The sequence below is a fragment of the Poromitra crassiceps genome, assembly GCF_964638095.1.
Source record: "Poromitra crassiceps genome assembly, chromosome: 14".
Lineage (NCBI taxonomy): Eukaryota > Metazoa > Chordata > Actinopteri > Beryciformes > Melamphaidae > Poromitra > Poromitra crassiceps.
Genome location: NC_139633.1, coordinates 31,392,977 through 31,408,910, shown reverse-complemented (window position 1 = coordinate 31,408,910; position 15,934 = coordinate 31,392,977). Strand labels below are relative to the sequence as shown.

The window sequence follows — 15,934 nt, the reverse complement described above, 5'->3', positions numbered from 1 at the left end:
GCCAGCAGCCTGTTTCCATGCAGCCAGACTCCTCTCACGGAAGGGAGGGGAGGCTGGCCAGCGAGACTACCGCCCTGTTGACTGCCACCGGACTATCGGCAAATAAAATGATATTGGTATAAGTGGACGATGTTTATCTGTTGTGATAGGTAGCTAGATCTGTGTATAGTATGTAGTGTATAGTATACAATATGCATATGTTTATCTGTTGTGATAGTTAGCTAGATCTGTGTATAGTATGTAGTGTATAGTATATAATACGCATATGTTTATCTGTTGTGATAGGTAGTTAGTAGGGGTGGGGGAAAAAATCGATTCACTTAAGTATCGCGACTTTTAATGTCACGATTTTTTGAATCGATCTTTTATTCCAGAATCGATAATCGCAAAAAGGGTGCCTGCAGTCAGGCCACTCACTGAACAGCAGGCCAGGCGCCGCCTACTGGTTTACTAGTGGTTTGATTACTTTATTAGTTAGTCTGAAGTAATAATTACACTTCAGGGGTGCATCTCATTGTAAAATTGGACTTGGCCCAAATTGGGCTTCAAACGGACAAATTTCACGCGCGTTGGCCCATATCAGCCTGGCCTGCTTGGTATCTAATGCCCGGCCTGAATTATGATCCCAGTCCGCCCCTGTTTTTAACTATATCGCCCAGCCCTACTCATGATATAATATACAGTCTCTAGTGTATGATTCAACTTTTCCCATGTTCTAATCTAGTGTAAAAAAGCAAACAAACTGAAAAAAGAAAAGAAAAAAGGAAACAAAAATCGCAATAAATCGTAATATCGAATCGCAATAATCGTAGAATCGCAATACTTAAGAATCGCAATATATATCGAATCGGCACCCAAGTATCGTGATAGTATCGAATCGGGAGATAAGTGAATCGCCACAGCCCTAGTAGTTAGCTAGATCTGTGACTAGACACAATGTAAAGACAATTTAAAGTAACTAGATTATCAGGCCGGTATGCGGCCTGATAATCTAGTTTACTGGGACTCCTGCTGTGTGTGTAAGGTATCGGTATCGGTATTGATATGTGCATGTCTAAATTGCACAAAATGCGGCACTGCACTCTGTCGGGTTCCCAGCAGTGCACTCCCCAAGTTTGAAGTCGATCGGTTCTCGAAATAAGCCTCTTTATGCGTTTGCCAGTACGTGGGGCTATGCTGAGTCTGTCTGTCTGTGGGTGTGGTGGGGGGTGTCTGTGTGTGTGTGTGTGTGTGTGTGTGTGTGTGTGTGTGTGGGGAGGGGGGGGGGGGTGGCGTGGTATCGGTCCCAGCTACCGTGTGTAGTAGTGCAGATTTTCAGATTTCAAAGGGGGCCGTGGCATTCTGCAGTTTGGGAACCCCTGTTTTAGATTAATAGTAGGCTATAGTATCTAGTAGGTTATATTATTTATGCGACAATGTTGACATTAATTAAATGAACGGACATAAGCACATAACGACTTGTCAGAAGACCTCTCAATGTTTTCTTCACAAAACCTATGTGTGTGTGTGCATGTGTGTGTGTGAGAGAGAGAGCATTTGTGTGTGTGTGTGTGTGTGTGTGTGTGTGTGTGTGTGTGTGTGTGTGTGTGTGTGTGCATGTGTGTGTGTGACAGAGAGAGCATTTGTGTGTGTGTGTGTGTGTGTGTGTGTGTGTGTGTGTGTTTGTGTGTGTGTGTCTGTGTGTGTGTGTGTGTGTGTGTATGTCTGTGTGTGTGTGTGTGTGTGTGTGTGTGTGTGTGTGTGTGTGTGTGTGTGTGTGCGCGCGTGCGCGCGTGCGTGCGTGCGTGCGTGCATAAATCCCAGTGGGCGACAGGTGAGGATATTTCCTCTGTTCTGTCAGTCTCTCCTCAAAACCATCCTCAATGTTAATAATTAGTCATACTGTATTTTTCTGTTGCTTGGCATCAGCAGTAGGTAGGTACAGCTGTTCACATCTCCATGGCTACGACAGAACGGTGACGCCTCCTTTCAATACGGAACGGCGTCTTGCTGTGTAAAAACACTTAGAAATCGCTTTCTGTGTAAAATAGTAAAGGTAGCTTATTTGCGACCCTTCTTAACGGCAATATTTCGGGATCTCTGTGTAAAAGTGGGTACTGACTCCTCATTGTTGAAACATGCATGCAGGGGTGTTGGCCATAGAGAGTGGAAGTTCCTAGAAAGCCGGGATTCGAGGGGTGGGTAGGATTAGAGGCTGGGGGGATATGGGTGGTGTTTGGGATGGGGGTTGGCAAGTGGTGGGTGTGTGTGTGGGGGGGTGGGGTGTGGGGGGAAAAGAGGCCAAGGATTCCAGGAGAGGGTAGGAGTAGTGGCTAAGGGAATATGGGGGGTTGGGAGGGGGGGGGGGGGGCGCAGAGGTGGGCGAGGGAAAAAGGGCCATAGGGTTAGTGACTATAGGGCAGGGGTGGGCAAATGTTTTTTCCAGAGGGCCATACTGACTTACATCAAGTAAGCGATGAGCCACACATTAGACATCATACCTGCCAACACTCCTGATTTTCGCGGGAGTCTCCCTATTTTTAACCCTCTCTCCCTCTGTGATTCATTATTTCTCCTGTTAATCCCCTGATATAATATACTATATACTGTGATACAAATCCAATGGCTGTAGAAGATGAGATTCATTAAGATAATTATTAACATAAACATAACATAATTTTGAGGATGTTGAGGGCCGGATTGAGATGGTCTAGGGGCCGCATTTTGCCCATGTGTGCTATAGGGGCATATGGGTGGTCTTTGGGGGTCGTGGGGGGTCGGAGGAAAAAAGGTGCTGTGATCTAAAAGGTTTGTGCTTGTTCAGGAGTGCCATGCTCACACTCACACACACATTCACACATTCACACCTGGAAGCTGAGCAGTACCACTGAGCAGCTCCACTGGAGCGGTTGGCGTTAAGGGCCTTGCTCAAGGGCACCTCATTGCTGGTAATAATGAGGGAGGGGCAAGTGCTGCTTATCACTTTCCCCATACAGATTTAATCTGCCTTTTAGTTCACATTTCAAAATTGTGAACTATGAACTTTAACTATTTCAGTTTAAGCTGTGTGAACTGATCTTGTATGTGAACTTGCACAACAGTGGACAGCAGTTTGGCTCCAGCTTAACTAGGCTTGCCTCCTCTTGTGTCCTCCTTATCCCTTTGTAAACGGTAAAACAAAGAATGTGGAGTGAATGGCCTTTTTTAGAGTTACAAATCAACAGTTTAAGTGAGCGTAGAGCGTTATACATCAAGAATGAAGAAAGCTGAACTTGCAGTGTTTCTCATCTTCTCAGAGTGACAGAGAAAATGTGTGTGACTCAGCCTTCTATCAGGCATTGCCTCTCCATACCTGAGAGAGTCCAGTCTGCAGTGTGCATCCTCCAGCCTAGCAGAGAGCAGCTTCTCTCCTGAGGCTCCTGGATGATTGTAGCTCAGGTCCAGCTCTCTCAGATGGGAGGGGTTGGAGCTCAGAGCTGAGGCCAGAGAAGCACAGCCTTCCTCTGTGAGCAGACAGCCTGACAGGCTACACACACACACACACACACACAACACACACACACACACACACACACACACACACACACACACACACACACACACACACACACACACACACACACACACACACACACACACACACACACACACACACACACACACACACACACACACACACACACAGGTAGGTTTGTTAGTGCACAACTGTAAAAATAGTTGAGTGTGTCTTTTTGGCTGAGTAGAAACCATCAAGGTGCTCTTTGGTAAGGGGTGGTGTAGATGATGACAAAATTATTTATTAAATGGCTAATACATATGAGCAAAAGCTAAAAATGCACCAACACGTTGCGGCCCAGAGGCCTTCATCTGGGTGACTAGTTGTGCCATTAGCTGATGCCTGAGTGGCAACTAGTCTTCCTGGGGTCCAACAGAACAATATACATGACACAACAAGTTTCAAGTTCCAAGTTTTATTTAGATCCCCATTAGCTACAGCAATGCTGCAGCTATTCTTCCTGGGGTCCACAAAACAGACTATACATAGTGACAGTGCAGCATACAACTTACATCATAACACACAACATACACATATCACACCTAGCCTACAAAAACAGACAACAACTAAAAATACAACATACAAGCTCCTGATCGGTTAATAATCCAATAGTATAATTTACTATTTTTCATTCATTGTCTAAGTTCATTTCCTCTCGAATTCACAATCTACTACTATTCAATATATACATAATCAGACATACATAGCTATTCACACACACACACACACACACACACACACACACACACACACACACACACACACACACACACACACACACACACACACACACACACACACACACACATATATATATATACCGTAATTCTGCCAATAAGAGCCCGGGCGCTTATTATGCTAAATCAATTTGGACCCGGCGGTAAAAGGAAGACCCGGCGGCAATTGGAGTCAGGCGGTTAATTCCATTTGGGCATAATTGAGCCAGGCGGTTATTATTTTTTTAACATAAATGCCTGCTCAGCAAAAACGGAAAGTATCAAATTGCTTATTTAAACCAGTGAGATAGTACTTAGTACACACAAGAGGCTAGGTACAGGCAGTTTAAACCAGTGAGATAGTACTTAGTACACACAAGAGGCTAGGTACAGGCAGTTTAAACCAGTGAGATAGTACTTAGTACACACAAGAGGGTAGGTACAGGCAGTTTTGAACATGCCTAGTATTGAATGAATGAATGAATGAATGAATGAATGAATGAAAGCTTTATTTCGGACTTTCAAAAAAGAAATAGTAATATACACAAGTGGTATCAATGTTACAAAATATATATATTTATAAGTGAAAAAAAAAGAAGAAAAGAAAACGAAAAAATTAAATAAAAAAATAAACAATAATAATCAGAATACGTGACAGCAACTAGGTCCGAAAAGGAGTAGGATGAAGTACACTGTACTTATTTAGTCCTACCCCCAGTCCACAGTTCACATTCTTAATCAGTTGACTTCCACTTTTATACTATTTATATTCTCAATAAACCATATATGTTCATACACACATATATACAAATATATATATATATATATACAAATGAGAGGAATAATAAATATAATATAATAATATATAATAAATATAATTTATAGTTCTAGTGTATAAATTATTAATTATTAATAATATGTTAAATATAATATACCATTAATAATATGTATACCAATTTGCGTATTTGCAGAGTAATATTATATACAATACAATTAACTAATAGTGCATATTATAACATATATACAACATAACATATAATATATATATATATTATATATATAATATATATATATATATAATATACCATTAATAATATGTATACCAATTTGCGTATTTACAGAGTAATATTATATACAATACAGTTAACTAATAGTGCATATTATAATATATATACAATATAAATAATCATACCATGCTATTAATCACTTCATATACATAACTTGTACCTTTTAAATAAATGTTCCTTATATTTGTTTTTGAAATGGTTCACGCTTAAACATTGTTTGAGCTCAGCATCCATACTGTTCCAGAGCTTCACCCCACGGATTGAAATACAAAAGGATTTCATTGTTGTTCGTGCCCTCAGTGTTTTTAGATTGGTCTTCCCCCTCAAATTATATCCCCCGTCTCTCTCAAAAAAAAGTTTTTGGATGTTAGCTGGTACTTGATTATTTCTTGATTTATACATTAGTTGAGCTGTTTTATACTCCACAATATCTAAAAATTTGATTATTTTCGACTTTATGAATAGTGAGTTTGTATGATCCCTATATCCAGCATTATTGATAATTCTTATGGCTCTTTTTTGTAGAATGGTTATTGCATTTAAAGAACATTTATAGGTATTGCCCCAAACCTCCGAGCAGTAATTTAAATATGGCAGAACTAGGGAACAGTATAGTATGCGTAGTGAGTTATGATCCAGAACATGCTTTGCTTTACTGAGTATTGAGATGCTTCGTGACAGTTTGTTAAGTGTATTTTTTATGTGAGTTTTCCAGTTGATTTTTTCATCAATAATTACACCAAGAAATTTATTCTCATTAACTCTTTCTATCCTTACACCATCAATATGAATATTTAAGTCAATATTTGTTTTACAGTTACTAAAAAGCATAACTTTGGTTTTGCTCAGGTTTAGTGATAATTTGTTTTTGTCGAACCATCTTTTTAATTTACACATCTCATTAGATACCATATCCTGCAATTCATGTAAGTTACTACCAGCACAAAAAATGTTAGTGTCGTCAGCAAATAAAATTAATTTCAATTTTGAAACCTTGCACATGTCATTTATGTAGAGAATAAATAGCTTCGGACCTAATACTGAGCCCTGTGGCACACCACATACAATGTCCAAACATGGAGACACAGACTCACCCAACTTCACAAATTGATTCCTATTACTTAAATAGTTACTCACCAAATTCAGTGCAACTCCCCTGATACCATAACGTTCCAGTTTATTGATTAAAATATTGTGGTTTATGGTGTCAAATGCCTTTTTAAGGTCAATAAATATCCCTACAGAGTGAAGCTTCTGGTCTATGGAATTTGTTATATCTTCTACAGTTTCAATTAATGCATGTGATGTTGATCTGTTACTTCTGAAACCGTATTGACTATCACTGAGTAAATTGTATTTATTGATAAATTTGTCCAGTCTACTATTGAAGAGTTTTGTACAACGGACTGGAATGAACGCATCTTCATCGCCATCATCATCCAACTACTGTATCAGTTCATTGCTCAAAAACAACAATAACAACGGTAACCAAAAAAATATTCCATTTCCGGCCCCGGCGGGAAAAAGAGTCAGGCGCTTATTATGCTAAATCAATTTGGACCCGGCGGGAAATGGAAGACCCGGCGGCAATTAGAGTATCGGCGCTTATTGGAAGAATTCCGGTATATAGTATATATATATACATATTTTCAATATATTGAAATTTTGACATGTGCATACCAGATGGGAGGCGGCCATCAGCGCCTGACTGGCCGGGAGAGAGTGGTTCCAAGTCGGACTGATAACATAAACAACATAATTTGAGCTTATCCACGTAAGATATTAATAATGTAATGACACATTCAGCGGGAAACTAACTATAATTAAGACATGTGCCAACTTTGACGACGTTTGGTTCACTATTTTAAGAGCAAACAGGTTTTTTTAAGCTATTTTCTTGTGTAATATGTCTGGGAACTAAGTTCCATTCTTGCATACCTCTGTACATGACAGTTCGCTTAACGCAACAAGCATACAGTAAGAATGTATTACACAAGAAGATACAATACACTAATATAACATTAAAGCATGTATCACAAAGAAAAACATGAATCATAGAATAAAAAGAGAAAAAACTTATTATAGAATAAAAATAAATATAAAACAGGAGACGAATAAACAAGAGAGAAAATCCAGTTAAAACAAAATAAAACAATTTTATCAGGGTTGCTTGTACTCAAGCTGTGCTGCAGATGAAAATGTTATTGTGTGTGACACATCCCCGGGAATGAGCTCCAGTGGCGGCGTGCCAGGCTGCAGCAGAGGAACTGTCCGAGGTGCTGAAACAGCCAGAGCGCGCGGAGGCCAGGCCGTTGCTGTCCGTGGTACTAGACAGCCATCCCGCGCTAAGCGGAGCAGCGGGAGAAAGCAGCCTATTAAAATACAGTGACATAATCATTTGCTAATTCCTTATGATCTTCTGCACCTGGTTGGCCGCCTATATAATCGTCTCTGCTTTCAGACCCCGTTGCTGATCGTTGAACCACTGCTGCTGTGTCACTGCATGTTCGTGCCCGAGTTCCTCTGTGAATTGTTCTCTGGACTGAGCCCGCTTCCTGGGAACCTTTTTGAGTCTCTGGACTGTTCCTGCCTGCCTTAAGAACTTTTAGTTTATTGTCGGCCGCCCGACCGCGTTTAGGCTAGGTCTTCAGTCATTCCTTGTTTATTTTTGTGAACTTTGAAAGTCTCAGTTAAAGACTTAAAACTGACTTTGACTCTGTCGTCTCTGCTCCTGGGTCCAATATCACAGCATTACAGTGTGTGAGTGTAAAAAGCGGTTAAGATTTCTTTTAAAATCAGCCTTTCCTTTGATGTTCCGAACATCGCTGGGAAGACTGTTCCAGGATACTATCGCCCTATAAAATACCGCCTTTTCATAAAATTAAAAGTAAAGTAATCACGTAATCAAGGTGAGCACTTCCGTGTAATGGCAGCCGCTCTGCCCAATTTAGCAACCACCTTATTGATGTGATGAGACCAAGACAATGTGCAGTCAAGCCAGAGTCCTAAAAGTTTGTGATTTTGTGATAATGTGAGGTCTCCCGACCATAGTTCAAGCAGAAGGCCACTCACGCGTAATCCGATCTCAACGTGGTCAAAAATCCTAGTATGACGTCTGCTATGACGTCAAACATGACGTCAGTTAATCCTCATATATATAGCAAGGGTTCTAAGTCACCTCTCTCTCTCTGGCCGATCATAGCAGCAGCAGCAGCCCACGGCAGTCCATCTCCCTTGAAGCCGGCCTCCGAAGCGTTGTTTTGCATACCCTGTTCCGGGTCGGCACGGAGCGCATTGGCCTTCCGAGACGGCCGGGCCGCAGGCGGCCAACGCGGGGCGCTCCACTGCGAGGGGCCGCCGACGCTGTCTCTCACGTCGTCAATCTTTCCTTGCCATCTCCATTCACGGAGCAAATCGGCTCAAGCAAAGCGGCCATTTCCCTCCAGCCAGGAGTCCGCCCCAAGTCAACAACAGACTTTCAGACTGACAATCAGTGACTAACATTTTCGTTCAGCAAGCAGCATGTCCAGGCGTCCAAGCATTCAGGCTTCCGCACCGCGATCATCGCGTCCCCAGGCTCTACCAAGGACGGGGTCGACGACCACAGCACACCAAGCATACCCCGGAGGACCCATAGGGAGGACCAGCCACCCGCGGACGCGAAAGGACCCATGAGGAAAGTATCATTACTTCAGTATTTAAACGGGCAATCTACCAGTCCAGTAAAATTCAGACGTATTCCGTACAGAGGTCGAAATTATTGTACACATACAATAATTATCGTACGTCCGGCAACGCTGGCGGAAATCGCTTTCTGGCAAATGGCCAGCGGGAGTCACAACTTAATAATAATAATAATAATAATAATAACCACGCAAGGGGCCATTCTAACACCCCTGGCCCGTGGAGCTTGTCTGAGCATCAGCTAGAATGACTGCACAACTTTCAGACCGAACCCAGACGGCCCAGGGAAATGCTGACGTCTTTTCCGTGTCAAGCTACCCGGTCTTAATACACCACTTCCTGTGCTCAACGAATTTCAAAGTAAAATGCCTCTGGCATTTCTTCAGAAGCAGAATCAGAATTACTTACGTTACAGTAGCTCGCTCACAGAACACACAGCTTAAAATAAACAGTAGTAAATGCAATGCAAATGCAGTAGTAAGCAATAAGCAAAAAAAAAAAAAAAAAAAAAAAAAAAAAAAAAAAAAAAAAAAAAACACAACATAGCATAGAATAACTAGTAAATGCGCTAGAAGCAAAAATAAGTGGAATGTAAGTAGCAAAAATACAAAATACGTCAGGCAAGTATACATTCCGTGTCAATTATCATTATTGCACCCCGGACCATATTAAATCGGCTTGCCCTATACGTTACACGTGGCTCAGCCAGGCACAGTTAACCTATCGGCTGGCTCAGTCTCAGGGAGACTGAGCGTCTCCGAGGTGCTCTTTTAAGAGAGGCATTAAATAGACCAATGGCCACAGGCAGGAATGATTCCCCGGGCCTCTCCGTACTGCATCTAGGCGGAATCAGTCTCTCACTGAACGTACTCCTGTGTTCGACTAGCACGCCGTGGAGTGGGTGCGAGTCATCGTTCATGGTGGAACGTAGCCTGGACAACGTTCTCTTCTCTGACACCGCAGTCAGAGAGCCCAGATCCAGCCCCAGGCCTTATGGATCAGTTGCTGAGTCGTTGGCATCCGCTGCCTTCAGCCTGCTGCCCCAGCACACAATAGCATACAGGAAGGCACTAGCCACTACCGACTCATAGAACATCCTCAGCATGGCCCGGCAGACGTTGAAGGACCTCAGCCGTCTCAGAAAGTAGAGACGGCTTTGCCCCTTCTTAACCATAAACAATACCAAAGCTAAAATAATTGATACAGTGTCACGCTAGTCAGGTAACAAGAGGCTGCGAACCCCATCGCTATATGTGGCCAACCATAACATATCACTGCGAGGTGCAACTAGCAGTCCATGGTGCACTTGCAAGGCGGTGAAACCATCGCTTTCTCACTTGTTTATTAACCAGTTTCTTTATATCTCATGCATTAAGCACTACATTTCAGCTGTTGCCGCCAGAGTGAGCCGTTCGCCCCATGGACCTTTCGGTCCGCCCAGAGTGCCCGAGAGGCCTTGGCACCCCAGCTTCAGCGCTTCTCCAAGCCGCTCGTCACCACATGACAAGATCCTGGTTCGTCCTGCACCCCAAGCGGACGCTCCAGAAGTGCAACCTCCCGACGAAGAACTTCTCCAGCCACTCCTTCAGGATCGGAGCGGCCACCTCAGCCGCCGCGCAAGGAGTGTCCTCCGCCTCCCTCCAGCAAACGGGCCGCCGGTCTTCATCAGCATTCTCCAGCCACATCCGCCCGGAGCGGGTGGCCATACCGGCGGCCCAAAGGACCCTCCTCCCTGCATCGGCAAGCATGGCAACAAACAGTGTCCCGGACGTCCGTGCCAAATAATGTCTCGTTGGTGGTGGCCCCCGAAAAGCACGGCGCCCAGTAAGGCGCAGTAAATCTCCCGGTTTTTGGGGGTCCTCCTCTGTCCCGGCCTGGCTCGAGGCCGCGTCCGTCCGTCGCGTCTCTCTCTCCCCCCGGGGAGAGGCTGCGTGGCGGCGGGCGCGCGTTGAACACCTCTGACTCTGGACGGCCGATCCGACCGGACGCTGCGGTCCCTCCCGGGGCACTCGTCCCCGTGGCCTGTCCCGACGTCTCCTGGAGTGGGAGCGGCGGGCTTGACACGGGGCGCCTCGGGCAGGGGCTGTCTGGTAACCGGACGCCATCCGACCTCGGAACCTGAAATTAAGTGCGGCACGGGGAGCGCTCCACTCCTCGTGTCGTGCGCCTCCGGGTGCCCGTTACTCGCTCTCCCCTTCCGGGGGAGGCGGGGGGCTTAATGCATTCCTCCCCGCTCCGTCGCACGAGTGCGGCTTGCGGGTGGAGTCGCCCGGGGGGCCCGTCGTCCTACAGCAACCCTATCTCTAGCATGAATTGATGAAGCAGTACCCAATCAAATATTCCTAAACACCACACTTTCGCTGAGTAAATCCGGGCCTGCCCGGTAGGCACGTCGGCGCCCTCGCCCAACTCATGTGTCCCTCTCCGGAGGGCGCTGGGAGGGCAGGGATTCTCAACGGTGCAGCTTCCCTCATCCACCTCGCTGCAAGCACTAACACAACAAGAGGAGATAGACAAAGAGTAGGGGGAAAGAGAGAGAGCCAGAGAAAGTCAGAAGGCCAAGTCAGGGGGCCAAAAAGGGGGGGGAAAGAGAGAGAGCCAGAGAAAGTCAGGGTCAGTCAGAAGGCCAAGTCAGGGGGCCAAGAAGGCCAAGTTAAAATGGTGAGGCGCCAAGGCGGCCAAGTGGGCCAAGCTGGGAAGCGCCAAGTCAGGTAAGGCGCCATGGCGGCCAGGAAGGCCAAGCCGGGAAGCACCTTAAGTCAGGTAAGGCGCCATGGCGGCCAGGAAGGCCAAGCCGGGAAGCGCCTTAAGTCAGGTAAGGCGCCATGGCGGCCAGGAAGGCCAAGCCGGGAAGCACCTTAAGTCAGGTAAGGCGCCATGGCGGCCAGGAAGGCCAAGCCGGGAAGCGCCTTAAGTCAGGTAAGGCGCCAATTTTTGGGGGGGGAAAGAGAAAGAGAGAGCAAAAAAGTCAGGGTAGTCGCGCCAAGGCAGCCAAGTAGGCCAAGCCGGGAAGCGCCAAGCTAAACTCTAATGTACCAAGATCGAAGGCCCGACCGAGTTAGGAGCGCCGGCCGCAAATAGCCGTTAGCCGCTAAAAGGTCGAAGGCCGGAAAAGTACAATCGCGAAGCGCCAAGGCGGCCAGGTAGGCTAAGCTGGGAAGCGCTATCGCGAGGTGCCCGACCGAGTTGGGAGCGCCAGCCGCAAATAGCTGTAAGTCGCTAAAAAAGGTCGAAGGCAGGAAAAGTACAATCGTGAAGCGCCAAGGCGGCCAGGTAGGCTAAGCTGGGAAGCGCTATCACGTGCCCGACCGAGTTGGGAGCGCCAGCCGCAAATAGCTGTAAGTCGCTAAAAAGGTCGAAGGCAGGAAAAGTACAATCGTGAAGCGCCAAGGCGGCCAGGTAGGCTAAGCTGGGAAGCGCTATCACGAGGTGCCCGACCGAGTTGGGAGCGCCAGCCGCAAATAGCTGTAAGTCGCTAAAAAGGTCGAAGGCAGGAAAAGCAAGATCGAAGGCCCGACCGAGTTGGGAGCGCCAGCCGCAAATAGCTGTAAGTCGCTAAAAGGTCGAAGGCCAGAAAAGTACAATCAACTACTGGCGCCTGCAGATCTCAATTAACTTCCGGTAATCAGATCTTCCTTTTGGGGGATCTCCTAGCCTATGCAGGTGCCCTCCTCTTGCCTCAAGAGCAGCGCCACTGGCCAATGGAGTCAAGCGCCAAAGTATTTGCCATGCATGCCGATTGCTAAATAAAGTTTGTCTAATCCTACCAACTGGCCTCTCCTGATTGAAGTGAGGTCTCCCGACCATAGTTCAAGCAGAAGGCCACTCACGCGTAATCCGATCTCAACGTGGTCAAAAATCCTAGTATGACGTCTGCTATGACGTCAAACATGACGTCAGTTAATCCTCATATATATAGCAAGGGTTCTAAGTCACCTCTCTCTCTCTGGCCGATCATAGCAGCAGCAGCAGCCCACGGCAGTCCATCTCCCTTGAAGCCGGCCTCCGAAGCGTTGTTTTGCCCCACCCACCTCCCCAGTCCACCACCAACGAGTCTTGACTCCCGATCCCCCACGGGGGGGGGATCTCCTAGCCTATGCAGGTGCCCTCCTCTTGCCTCAAGAGCAGCGCCACTGGCCAATGGAGTCAAGCGCCAAAGTATTTGCCATGCATGCCGATTGCTAAATAAAGTTTGTCTAATCCTACCAACTGGCCTCTCCTGATTGAACTATAATTAGAACCGAAAATTATGCATTTTTTTTTTTTTTTTTTTTTTACTCTTTATTTTGAGTTAAACAAAACCACATAGACATACATCGACATTGAAAGGAAAAGAAGACAGGGACAAAAAAGACAGACAAAAACAAAACTGGCACGGGGGGTTACGTTTCTGTGTCCTCGGATCCTTCCTTTTAGTCCGTTATTGGATTCTGCTCGCCTCTTGCCCTGAAGGCAGCCCACTTTTCCCATCTGCGATCCAGAATCTTGGCCTTCGTTCTGATGCGAAACGTCATTTTTTCCATGGAGTGGATCTCCTCTACTATAGCCAACCATTGATCTGCTCCTGGTGGGTCTTCTTTGAGCCAACTCCTCGTAATGGCCTTTTTCCCCGCAATAGTGAGAATCTTAAAGAGATAGATGTCCTCCTTATGTATGGCCTCTTCTGTGATTAACCCAAGATACACAACCTGTGGCTCCCTAGGGAACTCGTACCCCAAGACTTCTTTTACAGTTTGACTAATTGTGACACAGAAAGATTGTATTTTTGTGCATAACCAGAAAATATGGGAATGATTGGCGTTCATCGCTCCACATTGTCTCCAGCAGGGCTGCTGTTCACCTAAATATTTGTTTTTGATTTGAGTAATGAAAAAGCGGATCAGATTCTTCCAGCCAAATTCTCTCCATCCTCTGGAGCTTGTTGAAGTTTGTTGTGTTTCGCATATCGAAAGCCAATCATCCTCTGACAGATTAATTCCCAGTTCTAGTTCCCATTTCGATTTAACATACATTGTATTATTCCCATTACGGTTGTGCAAACTTCTATATAATCTAGAAACAGTTTTAGCTGGGGTTTGACTATATGCTCCCAAGAATACTTCAATCACTTAATTTCCTTCATCTGAGATTTGTTTCTTAATTTCTGTATCGAAGAAGTGTCTCAACTGAAGATATCTGAGCAAGTCCCGGTTTTCTAGATCAAATTCGGTTTTACATTTCTCAAAAGACTTAAACTTGTGACCCTCCAATAGGGTGCACATGGCTGTCATACCCCTTTCCCTCCACCTTGCAAAGGTATTATCCAATTCTCCAGGTCTGAAGCTGGGGGACTGGGATGGCCAGATCAATAGTCTAGTATCATTTGCTAAGTTATATTTTTTAACCACTTCTTTCCAAATTGTTAATGAGTTTTCTAAAATGTTGTTATCTCCCTTTAAAATTGCACGAACCTTTCCCCCTAGTAATGCCTGAGGTTGAACTTGCTCCAGACCCATCACAATATCTTTCCATCTAGCCCGGTAGATCGGAGAGCACCAACAGACAACATATCTCAGTTGAGCAGCATAATAATATTCCCTAATGTTTGGTAATGCCAGGCCTCCTCTCTCTTTTCCAATCTGGAGTGTCTTGAATTTCACCCTGGGCCTGGCGCCTGCCCAAATAAATTGTGATATCTGTTTATCCCATGATATGAACTGAGGGTCTGGGATCTTAACCGGTAATGATAGAAAGAGGTATAACAGCCTCGGCAACACGTTCATTTTGATCACCTCTATTCTAGAGCTATGCACATTGTTTTTGGTATATTAAGTATACGTTTATTTGATTTTATCCAGTTATACAGTGCACTCCTCTTATAGTGATCATCTTGGGATGTGTCAAATTTTATCACTATAAGTGGATGATCATTATAACAGATGTAATTATTTGTCTTTATTTCTCATGCAGATTACCATCTAATTGACATTTGTATATGTATTACATGAATACAGTACATATAAAGTAAAGGAATGTTATTGACTTTAAAAATCCATACAGTAAGTTAGGCCTCCAGCTGTTTCAAACACAGTGGTCTTGTGTATGCAGAGACGCTGCCATCTCTCCACAGACAGCGCTCTCTCCATATACAGACAGACATGCACCGAGTATCGCTGTTGTATCTCATTGGCTAATTTTTAGCAGTTTGTAAGTAAAGAAATAATGCAATTACTGTAGTTTTAAATATGGGCAAGGCCCAAAATGATCACTGTAAGCAGAGTATTGATCACTATAAGCAAATTATTTAACAGCATGTATATAGGAATGATTCGGGACCAAGCTTTTCGATCAATATAAGAGGTCGATCACTATAACCTGATCACTATAAACGGATTCCACTGTATATAATGCTAAGCTCACTAGACAGAACCTGACTAAGCTCTGTACATGTGGCGGCCGCATAGTAAATAGTGGAATCATCGGCATACATTGTCAAATTAGCTCTACTAATTACAAACGGCATATCATTTGTAAAAATAGAGAATGTTTTGCTCGATAGAGCACCATTAAAAAAATAGACTCTGCGACCTGGCTGACAGGTAACTCCTGACCCATTGGATCGCAGAGGATTTAAAACCATAACACACAAGTTTAGACGTCGAAATGTCATGGTCGATCACATCGAAGGCGGTGCTAAAATCAAGTAGTACAGTACCAACAAGCTAGGTAGCAGGATGATCTTTCCCTCCTTCCACAATTTTGGATACAAACCACTAATTAAACATCTATTAAAATATGACAGATTGGTATAGAGACATATGCAGCAGATATTCTCAACAAATTGCTGTCAAGGAGGTCAGTACCAGCAGGCCGGCTAACAGGCAGAGAGCTCAACAACGTTTCAACCATATCAGCATGGACCTGGTGGAGTTCAAAAGTGCACAGTAAATCAT

The 15,934-nt window shown here is 44.7% G+C and overlaps 1 protein-coding gene across 1 annotated transcript in view; it reads right to left on the bottom strand.

The window, feature by feature from the left end:
* Window positions 1-15,934, bottom strand: part of LOC310789142 (protein NLRC3-like) — a gene marked incomplete at its 5' end in the record, with an annotated part of 45,018 nt that overhangs the window by 7,764 nt on the left and 21,320 nt on the right. The window contains one exon of the mRNA XM_083650735.1: window positions 3,332-3,505. Coding sequence (XP_083506861.1) covers window positions 3,332-3,505 — 174 coding nt within the window. The remainder of the gene's footprint in view (window positions 1-3,331; window positions 3,506-15,934) is intronic.